Below are 19166 nucleotides of genomic sequence, written 5' to 3'. Positions count from 1 at the left end.
CGCGTTGTTTCTAGTTGTTGCTTCGCGATGAACAGCCTCGGTTGATATAGCTCAATTCAGAGTAACACTAGTTCTCTGTTGTAGGAGTCAGGTAGCACGATTTTTAAAACAAACAGCTGAACGACGTCGATTGAAATTTCTCTTTAGCAAACTAAAATATTCTCCCCGCCCTTGTATCCTTCCAGTTATCATGGTAAACTGCACACATTTTGACAACGGCGCTGTGGGATGAAAGGAGGAAGACAGCGAGAATGAGTCAGTGAAGTTGCGCCCGGCCGCGCACCTGCACTCGGGCAGTGGACAACCGAGCGACCGCCCAACACAAAACTTCCTCTTTCTCTGGTTCACTGAGACCGAAGTTAGTTGACAACGCCCAGGTGTACTCCCGATTGGTCACGCAGTGAGGCGAAAAGAAGGAAATGACGCGGAGTTTCAGGGAGCTGCGACTGCGGTATAACGTCGGTAAACTCAATCCCAGCAGTAGAGGATCGGAGCCCGAGCCCAGGAGCAGCAGTGATCGGATCGTGCAGAGCAGCTCATCCGCCGGCCATGGGGAAGATCGAGTGGGCTATGTGGGCAAACGAGCAGGCATTGGCCTCCGGCCTCAGTGAGTAACCCCGCAGTCTGCCGAACTCCGCAGAACTTCCCGCAACCCCCCGAATAGCACTTTCTGTGCACTTTGACGAGACTTCTGATGGTGGGAGGTTTTGATGTGTTGGTTGTGGACTGAGGGCGGATTTGTCCGCACTGTGATGGAGTAGGACTGTCAGGGTTTGCTACACTCCCTGGTAAATGGGTATGTTGTTTATACTGATTTACACACCGCAAAATATTGGGATTACACATTGAAAAGCAGAATTGGTCGTTTGCGTGAAGCATCCAAATTCCTAGTATAGTGATTCTATTCATATTTGAACAATTCTTGGGGTTCTGTCAATTTTTTTAGTGATTTTAGATCAGGGCTGTAATCTGGCAGTTTTCGCATGTTTGATCCTAATTTTATCATTGTGTTTCCTTTTAATAGTTATGTTGATCGGCGGTATAGTGGGAGTGGCCGGGCAGTTTAAAAGATGGGAGTTTGCTGCGTATGGCATGTATCCTTTTCTGCAAAGGAGACGCTACAATTACATCCACTTTACCGACCCCATCACCCTGGATATTCCGCACTGTACATAGAGTTTAATGCAAATTCTGAATCTAATTATTTGTAAATTGCTTTGAGGAATGGGGCGATCATTTCCAACAAGGACTTACTACGTTGTGTACTATCTGTCAATTCCATTCATTTTCCAGCCTGTCTCTCTGTCTATACTCTCCCACCTCAAAAGGGAAACTTCCCTCCCCCCGCAGTAACAGCTAATGCAAGCAAAATCTATTAATTGATTAAGAAAATTGTTGAGAAGTATGTTACCTCAGGTTAATAAAGAAGTTGAATTCTACGTGAAATCGAAGAGCTCGTGGCAGGTGATGTGGTTTTCAGGAACCGTGCTATCATTTTGAATTCTTGTGGCCCAAGGGCAGAGTTGTGTGATTCTTCTGGTCAACAGGTCAAATAAAATGAAGACAATGTTGACTGGGTTTGTGAGTCAAGGCAAAGGAGAGATGGCAGATTTGAATTCTATTGCATGCTGGGATGGGACATGGGTTGATGTAAAATGGAAGTGATGCTCTGTCCTGCTGGCATTCCTCTTTGTAACTGGCATTCCCCTTTGTAACCAGAGCAATGTGATTACTTCTTAACAGTCCCCTGAAATCAATCCATCACGTTCCTCGGTTCTGTTAAAAATCTTTGCTAGTCAGTGTTCAAGAAGGTGGATCAACATTACTATCCCATTGGCAATTAATAGAGGACAGTAGTGCTTCCCTATGCCAGCAAAGCCCACAGTCTTTGTTTGTATTAAATCTAAAGCAAGACTAAAGAATAAATTTATCAATTGGGTTCCTGTGATGTGTATAAAACCCATTATTAGTTTGAGTTCTTAAAACAATTACTGGCATTTATACAGCACCTTTTTAATATAGACAAATCCTTCATGGTGCAACAGCAAACCAAACATATTACTTTGCACAAAAGAGATATTAAGGGAATGTGGGCAGAAGTTTGGTTATAGAGCCCCTCCGTTAAGGAAGTCATTCTGAAGCAAAGCTGAAGAGTTTAAGGAGAGATGTCAGGATTTAATGCTGAAGTAACTGAAGGCAGAGCTCAGGAATGCATAGAAATCAGATCTGGGGGGAAAACTCAAGCAAGGTTCAGTGACAATGGATAGAGCGTAAACTGAGCATTAGCTCAGTGCCTCCATGTTGGTGAGGACACAGCATGGACACAGCATGGACACAGCTCAGTGCCTCCATCTTGGTGAGGACACAGCATGGACACAGCTCAGTGCCTCCATGTTGGTGAGGACACAGCATGGACGCAGCTCAGTGCCTCCATGTTGGTAAGGACACAGCATGGACATAGCTCAGTGCCTCCATGTTGGTGAGGACACAGCATGGACATAGCTCAGTGCCTCCATGTTGGTGAGGACACAGCATGGCCATAGCTCAGTGCCTCCATGTTGGTGAAGACACAGCATCAACTTCAGTTGCATTGCTTGCTTGGTCTGTACCATCACTTTCACGTTGTTATATCCCAAGCCCATTGAGATAAACAGCAATATTCTACATTCAGTCAGAACTATTTAATAAATTCTTTCTGTGCTGTTGTTGGTTTATGTAAACTTATTGTTCCCCCACAACTCTAATTTTTCAACTTACTTCAAAGTGGATGATGTCAGACTTCAATTGGGATCCATTCTCCATACTTTACTCCTCTCTGTTAATTTGTCATCTCCCTTCTGTAACACCGTGCTCTATCTACATTATTTACTGTGTCTCCTAGCTTAATGATATGTATAGGCAGCTGGGTATACACCACTATATTTCTTCATCCATGTCTAAGAAATAGTCGAATGCTGAGGCACCAGTCGAGATTCTGGGTGATTACGAACTGTCATGCCCTGACAATTAACGCTTGGAGCTTTTGCACCATCTTTGTCTCCACAGTAAAATTCAGAAATTTTATGTTCATAACAATGAGGTGAGACTTGGCAGCCAAACTGCATTCAAAGCTTGATAAGCAGAAGTGAGAGTATGTTTTGGTAGAGCAAGTCTGATCAGGGTAGGGTACTTTGGGGAAAGGCATGGGAAGAGAGCAGGCGTGGAAGGAAAGCATTGTTCTTCTTTGAAGTGACAGTGCACTTAATCCTTAGTACAGCTCTGTCAAGCATTAGACCACTTCAAAATATCTTAAATGTAAAGCTACAGTCTCAGTGGCTCATAGTGAGCATCAAAAGGTGGTGTGTTTTCAAATAAAGATAGAAACTTCTGAAAGTGCGGAGTCAACATCTATGAAGCAGGAAGAAGGAAAACAAAACGTGGGCTCATTTATTGGTTGGCTTGGGTTCCTTCTCTGTGTGCTTTGTGGGTGTCCAGCTTAGAATGCTCCAGGTTGACCATGCAAATAATGTACGTTAACAACACTACAACACAAACACACAATGTATTCTATATAATTAACTAAACATGCCAACTACCTCATTGTAAGGACATTGGCTTTGCATATTTCAGGGTTAAAGTGATAGTGTTGCTTCTTCCTCATCTCAGGTCATTGCCTGAAATCATTAGCAATCGGTTAATAGTGATAACCTCCACTTTTTGTCAAGCAGACTTTGTCTCAGCAAAGAATGAAATGTTGCCAAGCAGTCAATAAATGTCTGTGCCAGAACTGTTTGCAGGTGAAGGGATTCCTTCCAGTCAATTCACTGTTTCTAGAACTATGAGTTTGGTCTGAGCAGTTCTATATATTGTAATTGTGTGTCAAACTAAAGAGAAGTAAGATGGACATATTGTTCCAAATACTCAGTATGCCCATCTGATATATGGAGCCTAAAGGCTGATTTATACTTGTGCGTCAAAAGTACGCTGTAGGTACGGCGTAGCCGCAAACCCTACGCTGAACCCTGCGCCGAAGCCTAACGTGCACCTCTCCCAAAATGTAACTGCGCATTGCGGTGACACAGACTGAACAACTGTGATTGGTCCGCTTGGTAGCATCGCATTTCCTCCTACGCTGCAATAGCTTCCCATTGGGCGACTGAAGGGCAGGGAAGGAACTCTGGCTGCAATGCTTTCCATAAAGCTTTACAGACCTCCAAAATTATGGAGGACCCTGTGCTTGATGCCAGTTTGTAGCTAGCTGCTACAGCTTGTTGACTTCCACCTGAAGCTAAAACTCGAATGGTGATTGTCAGTCTCTGAGTATACTGTGCATACACTGATGGGAAATAAATGGTTGGAGACTATGAACTAAGTCGTCAAATCTACCTGCCGACATCCGAAAATATTTGAAATGCATTTCTTCACCCATGTCTCTCAGTGGCCGGACAAGCACAGAAATTTCACCCTCCTTCAGTTTCAGTCGCCATTGTTTGAAGTTTGAGTTTCTTCGTGTTGAGTTTCAACACGAAGAAACTCAACACAGTGGCGCAGAAACCCTACCGCCAACTAGCGTTTTGGCAGTGAATTGCAGAGCGACGCAGACACACCAATGCACAAGTATAAATGCTCACAACGGCGTAGCCACTTGCGTAGGCTACGGTGTAAGCTAGTACACACAAGTATAAATCAGCCTTTACATCCATGCTGTTGTTGGGAATCACACTGGGAGAGGGAGGAGGTGTTATGTTGGACAAGGAAGCTTCTCCTATTAAAACCATAAGACAGAGGAGCAGAATTAGGCCATTCAGCCCATCGAATCTGCTCCACCATTCCATCATGACTGATCCCAGATCCCACTGAACCCCATACACCTCCTTTCTCACCATATCCTTTGATGCCCTGACCGAACAGGAAACAATCAACTTCCACCTTAAGTGTACCCATGGACTTGGCCTCCACTACAGTCTGTGATATTCATCTGCAACAACACAGAAACAGGCCCTTCAGCCCATCTAATCAGTTCTGAACCAGTAATCTGCCTAGTCCCAGCAACCTGCACCTGGACCATAGCCCTCCATAACCCCCCCATCAATGTGCCTATCCAAGTTTTTTTAAATAGGGCCCCTGCAGTTTCTGCACTTGTCTCCCACAGGGTCTGAGGGAACACATTGTCAGGCCCTGGAGATTTATCCATGCTAATTTGCCTCAAGAGACTAAACAACTCCTTCTCTCTTCTCGGACATCTTGCCGAGCACAGGTATCAATTTTTAACTGATGTTTCAATGACAAATTCTGCCATCTTCAATGAAGATTAAAATTGATACCTGGACCCAACTGGATACCCAAGATAAATTTATGCGTCGTATATGCGGGGAAAACATTAGATCCTTTATTAATCCCTCTCTGTAATCTGTAGACTAGAGGGTCTGTAACCTCACTGCTGCATTGCCGCACATCTATGGACTCTCTGTCCATCTCCCGGATTTAAGATAGAAACATAGAAAACCTACAGCACAATTCAGGCCCTTCAGCCCTCAATGCTGTGCTGAACATGTGCTTACTTTAGAAATGACCTAGGGTTACCCATAATCCTCTATGTTTCTAAGCTCCATGTACCTATCCAGGAGTCTCTTAAAAGACTCTATTGTATCCGCCTCCACCACCATTGCCATCAGCCCATTCCACGCACTCACCACTCTCTACGTAAAAAACTTACCCCTGCTATCTCCTCTGTACCTACTTCCAACCACCTTAAAACTGTGCCCTCTTGTGTTAGCCATTTCATCCCTGGGAAAAAGCCTCTGACTATCCACACAATCAATGCCTTTCAACATCATGAGATCTCCCCCATCTCTTTTGGCCTCATGTATAGATTACCACTCTGATCTTTCAGAGTGATTTTGTGTGTGTTGCTCAGATTTCCAGCATCTGCAGATTTTAGAATCTCAACCTGAGGACCAGGCCTATCCTTTTTCATAATTACCTTGAAACTAATGACATTATGATCAATAGATGTAAAGTGTTCCCTACACAAACTTCTGTCACCTATCATGTCTCATTCCCTAATCGAAGATCTGGTGTCACACTTTCTCTAGTTGGGACTTCTACTGTATGTATGAGTAAGAAAACTTCCCTGAACCCATATGACAAACTCTTTCCCATCCAGCCCTTTTACAGTATGGGAGTCACAGTCAATATGTGGAAAGTTAAAACCACCTACTATCACAACCTTATATTTCTTACAACAGGTTTCGATCTTTCTACAAATTTGCTCCTCTAAATCCTGCGGACATTTGGGAGGTTTATAATGTAAAGTCTTAATACCTTTCTTATTCTCAGTTCTACTCATAAAGCCATAAATAGGAATAAGATTTATGTGGAAATCCAGGGGGAATTTCTGGAGAAATTCCTGATCTGATTTTATGAATAACTACTCCATCCGCTTCCCAGAATGTACTCTAACCTACCCTAAGGGTTTGCAGGATTACCAGTGTTTGTCAGCTCTGTTGTCTTAATTTTGTTAATTGATCCAGTAGAGGTCCTGTGCTTATTGGCTGGTCCATAGCTCTTCGTTCAACCTAATTCTAAACTTACTGCATTGCGTAAAAAACATCTGCAAGGTTTTAGGATCAAGGCTTCACTGGAATGGGGAGAGGTGAGGATGGAAATGACCTGTACAATAAAGTAAAATTGTTTAGATTTCAATATATTGAGCGGACAGTGCATCATGTGGTAGAGTTGATTCATCACAAAGGGTGTATATGGGGTGGCAAAGGGGTCAACAATGCATTGTTTTCATAATTAAAGTGTAAGTTTCATGTTTAAATCAATAGATATTTGAAGCGCTTTCAGGGTAAGATCATAATACGCTTTTGCAGCTCCAGAACATATTAAAAGTTAAAAACAATCATCAGCTGCTTTTGCCGTCAAGCTATACTCAAAATTCCTTTCATTTTCAATTTGCTGTCTAGATGCAATGGAAAAGGATCTTTTAAGAGGCTCCTGGGTAGGTACATGGAGCTTGGAAAATTACAGGGCTATGGGTAACCCTGGGTAATTTCTAAAGTAAGTACATGTTCAGCACAGTATTGTGGGCCGAAGGGCCTGTATTGTGCTGTAGGTTTTCTATGTTCTATGTTCTGTACCGTACTGGTAAATTCTAGCGTTTGTCTTCAGAAATGTAACTTTAAAATACCAGCAGCCAACATTTGTAGATAAAGAGAAAATCATATTTCACATTCTTCTGAAGTGATTGGGAGTGTTAATCATCCTTCTTGAAATAAAAAGTTGTGTTCCACTAGCGAGTGGAGACCTTGTCTTGCATCAAACTTGTATCGATACTTTACAAAATCTTCAGTTGTAGATTATCTGGCTGTAGTCTGCTTACCACAATCGTCTCACTAGTTCATCTGGATTTGTGTGAGATGGAAACGCTTCTACCATACTAAAAGTATGGTTAGTTTAGAGAGGAACTTAGTAAGCTTCTGACAGCATTTCATCTGCAGCGTTGAACAGCTAATCTTTGCTGTTTAATTTGTTTAAAAGGCCATGGCATTAGGGGAGAGGTTTATGACCATTCGAGGATTGCACATGCTGAATCATTGTGATTATGCATTTTTTTTCCTTACCTGGTGATGCTCAGTGCTGCAGGAGTTTTTGTAATGTTACTGGAATATCCCCGAGGGAAAAGGAGCAAAGGCACCACCATGGAGAGACCGTAAGTAAACTTTAAATAGAGAAGTTAGACTACATTTAAAAGTGATAAGTATGAAGAAGTAATTACTCAAATCAAAATATTTTGCAAGATGCAAATAATGACAGAACTGTGGGATTTGAAATAATTTATGAATGAATAGGGTTTGTACTTTAGCCAAATGTAGTTTCATACTCTATCTGATGGTACTGTAATCCTATTTCTTTTTTTTGTATTTAGGGGTCAGCGCTTTCTGGCAGCTGTTGTGAACTTGTTTGGACCTTTGACCCGGAATTACTACGTCCGTGCTATTCTTCATGCATGGTAGAAATCCCTCAACTCTCTTTCTGTCTCTCGAATTTTCTTTCTTGAATTGAATTGGCTTTATTTCTTACATCTTTCATCTACATGAGGAGTAAAAATCTTTACATTCCGTCTCCATCTAAATGTGCAATGTGCAATCATAGTAGTTTATAATAAATAGAACAGTCAATGTAACGTAGAAATACTTGATACAAGAATCATGATCTGAGCACACTGGTTTTAATATAGATTTTAGTAACTTGATATCCAAACAGTTTTGTTTTTTGTAATTTTCTTATCTACAAAGACATGAGTGGGTTTTTAGTTTTTCATCATTATTGCTTAAAATATGTTGTTTGGTTGTATAATGCTCAGTATGTTTAACTTTCTCACCTGTGATCAATGCCAGATAAGTTAGTGAGTGTTGTCATATTACAAAATTTTCAGGTGTTTAATCAGTTGATGTCTGGATTATGTTGTGCTTTGGTGGCAGACTAACATATTGTGCTGTTTGCTTAATTCTCCGCAGCCTTGCCGTGCCTGGAGGATTTATGTTGCCCACAGTTCTTGGCACCGTAAACCTGGGCATTGCCAGTCTCATTTATCTCCTTGTAAGTCGATTTTAATATTCTTGTGGAATTGTAACCCGATACATGATCTTTCTCAATTTCCAGAGCACGTCAGTCACTGTTAGTTTGCGAAACTGTTATTACGTGTGATAAATTGGTGTAAGATTTTTTTAATCTTTCATGAGATGAACGAGTGGTTCAGTTCTCATTCTGGTCTCGCTGTGATCAACTAGTGATTGATTTATTTGGTTCTGAAACAGTTGCTAGTTGAATTCACAATCTATTAACCAAAATGAAGGCGATTATCTGTAAGCAGCTCTAGCCAGGAATGCTGAGGTATGCAGTCAATGGCCACTTTATTAGGTACCGGACTGAAACCCAGTGTGATCTTCTTTGCTGCTGTAGCCCATCAACTTCAAGGTTTGACGAGTTGTGCACTGAGAGATGCTTTTCTGCACACCACTGTTGTAACGTATGGCTGTTTGAGTCACTGTCGCCTTCAGTCAGCTTGAACCACTCTGGCCATTCTTCTCTGACCCCTCCTATAAACGAGGCATTTTTGCCCACGGAGCGGCTGCTCACTAGATGTTTTTTTTTTGTTTTTGCCAACGTTCCCCATAAATTCTAGAGACTACTGTGTGTGAAAATCCCAGGAGATCAGCAGCTTCTGAGATACTCAAACCCAACAATCATTACACAGTCAAAGTCATTTAGATCACATTTCGTCCCTATTCTGATGTTTAGTCTGGGCAACAACTAAACCTCTCGATATTACCAGCATGCTTTTATTCATTGAGTTGCTGCCGTGTGATTGGCTGATTAGATAATTGCATTAATGAGCAGGCCTGTCTAATACAGTGGCTGCTGGGTGTATGTTTTTGAAACCAACACCTGCATCTCTAGCAAGGTGGAGCAGTAATACTAATGTTACATTCTCAATGTGAAACCACAAATTAGCAAACACTGCTCAACACTTCACCTCAGACATTAATAGTTATTCAGTTTTGTTACTGTACTGATAACTTTACAAGTTCGACAGAGTAGATATATACTTCATGGATCCCTTAAGGATAGTTCTATACAGTCCACAACTAGTCCCATCGCCAGCCTAAGATTTCAAGCACTCATGGTTGTTACAAGTAAAAGCAAGGGAATTTGTTTTAGCTGTTTGCTAAAGCCCTGTGTGTGAGTGGGAGTTGCAGTCTACTCAGTAAGAGATCTTAAAAAAAAACAAATAGTTCCTATCTTCAAATTAAATAAACATCTGCAGCTTTTGATTTATTAAAAATAAATAAAACGACATAGAAAAATAGTGAGGTCAATGGCAGAGGCTTGAATTGTGTAACAGAATGAATAAGATTGATTTCTGTTAACAGAATCTCTTGGTTACACGCCTCAAGACATTTCCCAATAAATCCTTGCGACATGTTTTCATAGGATGTTGCAAGGCAAAACTATCTTCTGTTAACAATGTAATGGCAGGGTATTATACATCCTCAATGACCTTAAAAGCAGTTCTGATTTATTGGATGTATACTTACATCATTAAAAAATGGACATTTAATTAAATGATAACAATTAAATAGTCAACTAAAAAGTCAGGCGTAACTTAGAAGGATGTTAAAGTCCTTGTACTGCCATTGAATCAGTCTTGGCTAAACGCAGCAGCAAGATATGGGTTCCTATAGCAACGTTTAAAATCCACAGTTGTGTTGTTTGAAAGTTGTTTTTTTTGGTAATTAGAATTAAAGCAGTGGCCAAGGGGAATGGAAAGTCTCATGATCTGGGTCACTGGACTTCCCTTTCCCGGATGGTAGTCTTAATTCTTGAGGGAGTTATTGGGCTCTGGTCATGATATGAAGCTCCTCCTGGTGAAGTAATCTTGTTTTCTAACTTCCCGTAGAAGTTAGTTGATATTTCAGAACTAAAGCTGATGTCAAATCTGTAATTGCAGAAATACTATTTTTGCTACGCTGTGTTTGTTCCTTGGGGCCTATAGGAGCTTTGTTCAACTGCTGTTCACTGAAGCAAGACATAGTGGGTGGAGTTACCAGGATGGAGTCATCCTTTAGAGGGAAGTCAATTCACAACTGACAACAGTGTGTCTAAAATGCTGTATTACTATGGTCTTTAAGGTGCACTTTCAAGCCTGAGTCACTTTTAATAGAATGTTTATTGTAACCCACACCTAGTTTATAATTTGCTTGCCTTTCATGTCATAGTTCATTGAACAAGAGGCAGCCATTTAACCTCTGGTGTCTGTCCACCACTTTAATAAGAAATCCTGATGAAGGGGCTTGGCCCGACTCGGCAACTATTTACTCTTTTCCACAGATGCTGCCTGGCCTGCTGAGTTCCTGCAGCTCTTTGTGTGTGTTATTTTAATAAGAGCATAGTCGGTCAGTATCTTATTTCAGTCAACCATTTTCACCCTTTTGATTAATGATGGAAAACACTTAAATGTTTCATTTGGCCCAGTCCCAACACGCCTTACAAGGAAAAGATTCGCTATTGACTGTAAGCTTTTTGTGAAGCTCTTTCCAACTGCACTATTCAATGATATGCTAATTTTAAAAGATTCTTCAAATATATTTTGAACACTCTCACCAGATGAAATAGTTCCTCCAGATTTAGTTGAGGACAGATGTTTGAAAATCACCTGCATTTGTAGCTAGATGGAGCAGCCGTACTGGTATTACATTCTCAGTGTGAATCAGACTGCTCAATGCAACACCTCAAATATTTACTTTGTCTGTACTGCGAACTACTTAAGTGTTTTAAACTGAAGTGAAATATTAGCCATGCTTATAAGCATCGGATTCCTAGGAATTTGCGGTATTAATTGTGCATAAGCAGCTGGTCATTCTGGCAACTCACTAATTCTCAGTATTTTCTCTCTTTGGCTCTTTCTTTTTAAGTCACTCCACAAAATCATATTTCTTTGGTCAAGCTTTGGTCCCATCTCTATCCTATTATGTAGTTTCAAGCAATGCTTCTTTGATGTACTTTGGAACATTTTATTAATTTTAAAGATGCTCTGTTAGTAGAGGGTTTTCTAGTAACAATGCAAATGTAATAATTTTTAATTGGATGTTGAGCATGGAGAATAACTCCTCTACCAAGACCTTCAGCTGAGTGTCCTTGACTCCATCCCACAGCTACCTGCTACAATACTAGCACTGCCCAGCTCAGCAAGAGATTGAAAAAGCCATCACACCATTGAAAAACAAGTGTGTATCAGGAGCCAACTAATCCCTGCTGAAGTAGAGGTGGTAGTGGCATAGGTCTGGCACAGATTAACCTCACCCCCTTCTTCTGCGAGGGGGAGAGCATGCCAGATGGTTACAGAGATGTGATAAAAGTAAGCGTCTTCGAGAAAGGAGATGACTGGTCATTGCAGAGGGATCTCGCTGCAAACTGCTTCAGGGAAAGTCGTCACATGTATACTCCTCAACCATCTTGTTTTGGACCAAGAGCTTCTTCCAGAATTTCAAATGGATTTCAGCCATCAAAAGGTACATTCGTCGCACATTCAAGGAAAATGCAACGAGCAGTTTGACTACTGTGCATGGACTTTCTCAACTTCAAATAAACCGAAAGCGTATCTGACAGCTGAATTGGAATTGGGAGCTGTTCAGAATTCAGCGAAAAACAGGGTGTTTTGATTAAGAAAGGGAAAGATAGAAGATGAGATTATATTTTTAAGAAATATATGTTTATATTACTGTATTGAAAAAAGCATGTAAGTATTAGTTAAGACTAGTGTAGATCCCTTTCATTCAGAAATGGGAGAATATACAATGGGGAACAGGGAAGTATTGGAGTAAGTAAACAAGACTTTGGTTTTGTTATCAATAAAAGAAATTATGTGCAAACAAAGAGTATAATGAGAATGTGGAATTCAAGGAAGTTAATAATACTTTGGGGTACAAAGTACTGTAGAAATGAATACCACTGTAAACTGGTAAATCCCCAGGGCCTTGTAGTCGTCATCCCAATGCACTAAAAGAATAACCATGAAACTGGTGGCATTGTTTGTCACCTTTTGAAGTGCTATACACTGTGGAACATTTCCTGCAGATTTGTAGGTGGTAAATGTAAGTCCCCAAAAAAGGGGAGACAAACGAGGAACAATGGACTGGTTAGCCCAACGTCAGTGGAAGGGAACTGGCAGGAGTCCATCATAAAGACAAGGTGACAAGACTCTTTAAAAATATACATATTAGCAGGATTCAACAGAGTTAACATTGTGCCTGACCAAACTATTAGATGTTATAAGGATATAACTAGTGGAAAAAGAAAAGGGAAAGAACCAGAGGACGTAGTATATTTGAGTGCTTGGGCCTCAGCTATTTGAAATGTATATCAATGAATTGAATGAGGGAATGAAATGCAATGGTTTTTTAAGCATATTGTTGACATCAAACTGAGTGGGATTATAATTTGTGAGAAGGCTACAAGGAATGTCGAAGGTATATTGGACATGAACAAAATGTGGCAGATGTAGGCTGATGTATATAAATGCAAAGGACACAACCTGTAGATGGGACAGAAGGACAGACTGTTATTTAAATAGTGATAGACTGATACTGATGTACAAAGGGACTTGGATGTCCTTGTACACCAGTACTTGAAAGCAAATATAGAAGTGCAGCAAGAGTTAAGAAGATAGAGAGTATATTGGCCTTGTGATCCTACTTGTCATCTTAACCGCTCTGTCCAACAGGACTTATGAAGAATCATTTGGTAGAAGACATAAAAGCTTACACTATTTTTTAGATTGTGCAGGATTTGCTAAAGGTTAACTTGCAGGTTGAATTGGTGGTGAGGAAGGCAAATACAATGTGAGCATTTATTTCAAGAGGACTAAATGCAAGGATGTAATGTTGAGACTTCACAAAGCACTGGCAAGGCCTCACTTGGAGTACTGTGAGCAGTTTTGTGCCCCTTATCTAAGAAAGGATGTGCTGACTTTGGTGAAGGTTCAAAGGAGGTTCATGAAAATGATTCCGGGAATGAAAGGCCTGTCTTATGAGGTGTGTTTGATAGCTCTGGGCCTCTACTCACCGGAATTCAGAAGAAGAAGGGATAACCTCAATGAAACATCGAATGTGAAAGGCCTCGAGAGAGTGGATGTGGAGAGGATGTTTCTGATGGTTGGAGAGTCTGAGACCAGAGAACACAGAATAGAGGGGTGTCCATTTAGAATGGAGATGAGGAGGAATTTCTGTATCCAGAGAGACGGATGAATCTGCAATTTGTTGGCACAGGAGGCTGTGGAGGCCACGTCATTGGGTATATTTAAGGCAGAAGTTGATAGATTCTTGATTAGTTAGGGCATGAAGGGATATGGGGAGAAGCCAGGAAATTGGGGCTGAAGACAGGTGGATTCGAGGTCAGTGCTACCGCAGAAAACTGATGCATCGTGTGAGATGGAAGATTGTAAGCAGCGAGCTGGCTGCTGGCTGTGTGCCCAGAGACCCGAGATCTTTGAGCACAGAGCTCGGAAAAAGTGATGCAACAGACTTTTAACACCATAAATCAGTGAGTTGCTTTGTTATGTCTCCCTTCTCACTGTGAAATGGAGACATCTCTTTCTCCCTTATTAGGGAGAGAGAGAGAGAGAGCCTGTGGTATGTCGAATACTGGGTGAACGAGTAGTCTTTGGGATACTGCAAGTCAGTGTCTTTATTGATGTTTGCTGCACGCTTGAGTGCTCGGGGGGGCACCACTGCTTTTTTTTTGCTGGTGGGGGAGGGAGAGTCGTCACTTTGCTGCTGCTTACGGGCGGGAAGGAGGAGCTGGGGGGGCTTTGGGGTTCTATCATTTAACTGTCATTCATTCTTTAAAGCACTCTTTTACTTTTGTGGATGTTTGCAAAGAAAAAGAATTTCAGAATGTATTGAACCTATTAAAATGGATCAGCCGTGATGGATTGGCAGAGTAGACTCAATGGGCCAAGTGTCTTAACTCTACTTCTGTATCTTATGGTCTTTTCAAGATCAAAATCCTGTTAGATAGTCTGTAGCTTTAACAATGGCATGCAAGCCATGATCCTAACCAGTGAGTATACCACAGACCCTAACTCAATGTAGATTGGGTCAATCAAATAAATATCATCATCCTGGACCCATTTTGTCTTGCACACTGCTGTAACCCCTCCTACAACAAGCTCCCCGCTGGAATTAATCCACAGGACCAAGGAGAGGCTGTTCAAACCTCTTCACCTCTAGTCCAGAATTAGGTTTGCCCCAACCGAAGTCATTGATTTACAGATAACATGGAAGTGTGTACTTTGAGGTTGAGCTGCAAGACAGTGTTTAATGCCCAGTGAAGGAAGCAGCTTTTGGAAGGTACTTGTTTCTGCTGCACAATACTGTCACTGCACTTGGCACTGCAGCCCGACGATGAGCCCCCTGAGCAAATGAAGCCAGTTTTCAGCAAATCAGGCAACCACTGGAGAGATTCGGCACCGCTGGCTCAGGTGGGAAGATCAAGCTCTAAGTCCTGGCACCAAGCTCGTGGTGCCTGGAGCAGCAGAGATCCCACCTTCATTTCCATGCTCCCGGGACATGGAGTAGGCAGCTCAAAGCATTAAAAAGGTAGCAGCACTGCTGCCTCTGCAAAAAACCAATGTCGTCCTCCAACAGACCAACATCTCCTGCGATGGTGCCTAACCGAGCTGAAGGAGGGCCATATTGTCCGGGTGCCAGACACCCACCCACTGGTGCAAGCACTCTGCTCTGAGGACTATCTTTACAGGAGATCTCCATGAGGCAGAGAAAGTGCTTGAAGAATGTTTTCAAAGGTGTTTGGAAAAAAATTGTAACATTGTAACATCTTCCCCAACTTGTGGGAATCATTAGCCTGTGAGCACTCAAAGGAGGGAATCACTAGGAGTAACACACATCAAAGTTGCTGGTGAACGCAGCAGGCCAGGCAGCATCTATAGGAAGAGGCGCAGTCGAGGTTTCGGGCCGAGACCCTTCGTCAGGACTAGGAGTCTTAGGTCTCTCCAATAGAAGCACAGAGCATTCACACAAGGAGTACGCTCTCCATTGGAGAGACCCGTAACCGTGCGCCTGCTCTGCCGCATCACCTGCCCACCTGTCCAGGTGAGGACACTTCAGCCACCTACCTTTGGTCCCCACAGAACGGGAGTGGAGGAAAGTCATTCTCAACCTTGAGGGGCTGCTGGAGTGAACGGGAAGCTACACATCCATTGCAGAATGTACATGTGTTACACAAGGAACTCTCAGTCAGGGCAGGTATGGTTTATTCCTGTGTTTTCCACCACCAGCTTCCAGAGCTCAGTGTGTACAAATTCATGCAACACGTGGAACAGTCAGTCAGTTGGTTCCTTAAGGTCATAGCTTGGGAGGGAGGGAGGGGAGTGTAGTGGGGATAAGCTCCCACTACCTATTTAAAGCTCCCAATTTTAAAAATGTATCAAATTGAAATACATCCCAATTTGCATGTATCGCAAATAGCCCCTGACAACCAAGTCCAGCTCCTGGCTTTCATGTGTAGTGTAGCTGCTTAGCTACCAAGCCCAGCAGAACTGTTTCTACTGACAGGAGAAGGGGCAAAGGCAGAGTCCCTAAGTCCAGGCAACATCCTGGTAAATGTTTTCTACATCCTTTCTAGTTTAATATCATCTTTCCTTTAACAAAGTGGCCAAAACTGGATGCAATACAAGTGCAGGCTCGATGCTTTACAGAAATGCATCTTCCCAGCCGCTGCACTCCGTGCCTGACCAGTGAAGGCCAGTGTACCAGCTGCCTTCTTCGCCATGCTACTTACCTGTGAAGCAGCTTTTACTGAACTATTCATTTGCATTCCCGGTATCAGTATTGTCCCAGAGACTGGGATGATCTCATTTCTGTGTGGTCGGACCATGAAACTGCACACTTTGGTCTGTACTTTCAAATGATACCAATTCAGGCTAAAACTCAGCATTGTATTCCTAGAGATTTTTTCTATTTATTGAAAGCTATTTTTTAGGACAACTCTAAACTGAAACATGCAACAGTAGGATGAGTATGATGTTATGATGTTCTGTAGTTGTACCGTTGAGAGCATTCTGACAGGCTGCATCACTGTCTGGTATGGAGGGGCTACTGCACAGGACTGTAAGAATCTGCAGAAGGTTGTCAATCTAGTCAGCTCCATCTTGGGTACTAGCCTACAAAGTACCCAGGCACCTTCAGGGAGTGGTGTCTCAGAAAGGCAGCATCCATGATTAAAGACCTCCAGCACCCAGGGCATGCCCTTTTCTCACTGTTACCATCAGGTAGGAGGTACAGAAGCCTGAAGGCACACACTCAACGATTCAGGAACAGCTTCTTCCCCTCTGCAATCCAATTCCAAAATGGACTTTGAAGCTTTGGACACTACCTCACTTTTTTTTAGTATACAGTATTTCTGTTATTTCTGTTTTTGCACATTTTTAAAATAATCTATTCGATATACATAATTGATTTACTTGTTCATTTATTATCATGTTTTTTATTATTATTATTATTTCCGTTCTTTGCTAGATTATGTATTTCATTGAACTGCTGCTGCTGCTAAGTTAACAAATTTCACGTCACATGACGGTGATAATAAACCTGATTCTGATTCTGCTTTTACAAAAATTAAGTTGGATTATCTTTCTCCATCTAGGCTGCTGTACGAAAGGAGGAATGGAGCCCCATCCATTCACAACAGTCTGGAAATTTACAGGCTGGAGTAAGTATTCATCAGCCCCCCACAAATCCTCCACCTCGGCCACCTGCAGACCATCGAAGGAAACTAGCGGACAATGCAGCAGGTGCCACACCAACACACAACTGAGATCGAGGTCGTCATTTGAATCACAACTGTAATCACTAACCTGTTTTGTAAATGAAATTTACGGCAAGTTATTGTAGGTCTTAGGAGCAGCACGAGCTCGGATTATGATGAAAGGAAATGTGAACAGATTTTTTTGCTGTGCTTTTTTTTCCACGTAAAGTGATTTGCTGCAGCAAGGGTTAATCTGTGTTTTTATTCATCAAATGTTACTGTTTGTAGAATATAGGTACGTGAAGCTTTCCTAGAATTTATACTTACAGATATTTTTACATTATTTTAGGTCTGTTCCTTATAAAATACTAATAAAAACTGATGTATAGATGTGGATAATTTTTCATGTACAGTAAGAGTATTTCAGCTTTGCATCAAAGCTAGGAACAAATTTGCCTTTGATAACTCTTGGTCTCGTGATCATTTACAACCAATGGAGCTGAAGCCTCCACTTCTGAAACATAATCCCTGATTTATTTAGTTGACAAGACAATTTCTGTACAATTGTATTAAACGCTACTGAAAGTGACAGCTGAGCTCAGCCACAGATCAAAACCTGCTCCATTATCTGACCTTCCTTTTCTTTCTGGATCACTCCCTGACAATAATGAACAGAAAAGTGTGTGTACAGCAGGATACCCTGGCCCGCAGGATTACTAATGATAGGATTAAACTTGGCACCATTGATCTATAACTTCAAAGGCATTTATTTTCATGTGCTGATGGGTCTCCTAATTTCCACAGTAACAATCGCCCTCTGCAGTCCCAGGTACTATTCTTTGTTGTAAAGGACACTGTTATGGCTGCAGTATATTAAAGGATTGTGCCTAGTGATCTATATTCTCCTCACCTGCCCACGTTCACAGAAAAATATACTTTAGTACGCTTACCGACCAGGAGAAATGCTAATTACTGTGCTATTGAATTACTTTCATTTGTTAGTTCAAGTTGTTTTACTGCATCAAATACTTAATGTAAGTGGGGGTATGGCAGAACTATTTTAAAAGGAGCCATCACTTAATGGAAAAGTTATTTATTTCTGTCTGCTTAAATGCTTCATGAAATTAGCAATGTAACTACAAAAGAGTGGCTCACCTGTGCTGAATAAAAAGCATGTAATAATGATCAGGGAGTATGTTTAAAATGGCCTGACATGTTTTGCTTGTAATTCTAATGGCTAAGGAACAGAAACTTTTATTGGAATAAAATATTCTTAAAAATTATATTGTTTATCAGTGGAAAGGCATAATGTTTCAGTTTTTACTTAGAGTGAATCATGTAATAAAACTTTCTGTTGCTCCAGTCATGGGTTTGGACCAGAGGATCCACATTAGTGTGAGCCATTTTTGCCTGGTGTCTGATGCACCATTTGTGAAGTGCCCGTTTACCCTTCCAGAGCTGTAAACCTTGACCTGCACCTGTTGTAGAACCGGGAGAACATTGGATTAGTTTGTGACTGCCTTGCTCAAGCACACTGCTGGATTGGGAGAAGTCACTGCAGTGCCTGTAGTTTCATTTCCCTGCAGTTTAGCTCACTAGTTACTGGAGGCATTGTCGTAGTCAGGGCATGAGCCAAAGGTATGTTCAGTGGTAGAGTGACAGTCCACTCCCAGAAAGTCTTCTGAGCTGGTACTTCCCGTGTGGATCTCCCAGACAGTGGATGGGCATAGAACCACCGGCAGCATGCAAAGAACAGTCGGTGGCTTGTAGTTTATTTGATGTTAATGTGGGACCCCCAGACCGCTGTCAACATCTACTGTCCACTCCCACTTGCCAGATGACCAAACAGCCAA

General features: G+C 41.8%; 1 protein-coding gene across 1 annotated transcript; it reads left to right on the top strand.

Moving 5' to 3' along the window:
- Positions 1-397: 397 nt before the first annotated feature.
- LOC134356257 (cytochrome b-245 light chain) lies at positions 398-18616 on the top strand. Its single transcript, XM_063067060.1, has 6 exons — positions 398-607; positions 1025-1094; positions 7622-7696; positions 7913-7996; positions 8505-8586; positions 17212-18616. Exons 1-6 carry the CDS (start codon positions 550-552, stop codon positions 17380-17382), a joined length of 540 nt encoding a protein of 179 aa, XP_062923130.1. The 5' UTR covers positions 398-549; the 3' UTR covers positions 17383-18616.
- The last annotated feature ends 550 nt before the right edge of the window (positions 18617-19166 follow it).

Source organism: Mobula hypostoma, chromosome 14, assembly GCF_963921235.1.
Source record: "Mobula hypostoma chromosome 14, sMobHyp1.1, whole genome shotgun sequence".
NCBI classification, from domain to species: Eukaryota; Metazoa; Chordata; class Chondrichthyes; order Myliobatiformes; family Myliobatidae; genus Mobula; species Mobula hypostoma.
This window is presented reverse-complemented; position numbering and strand designations above follow the sequence as displayed.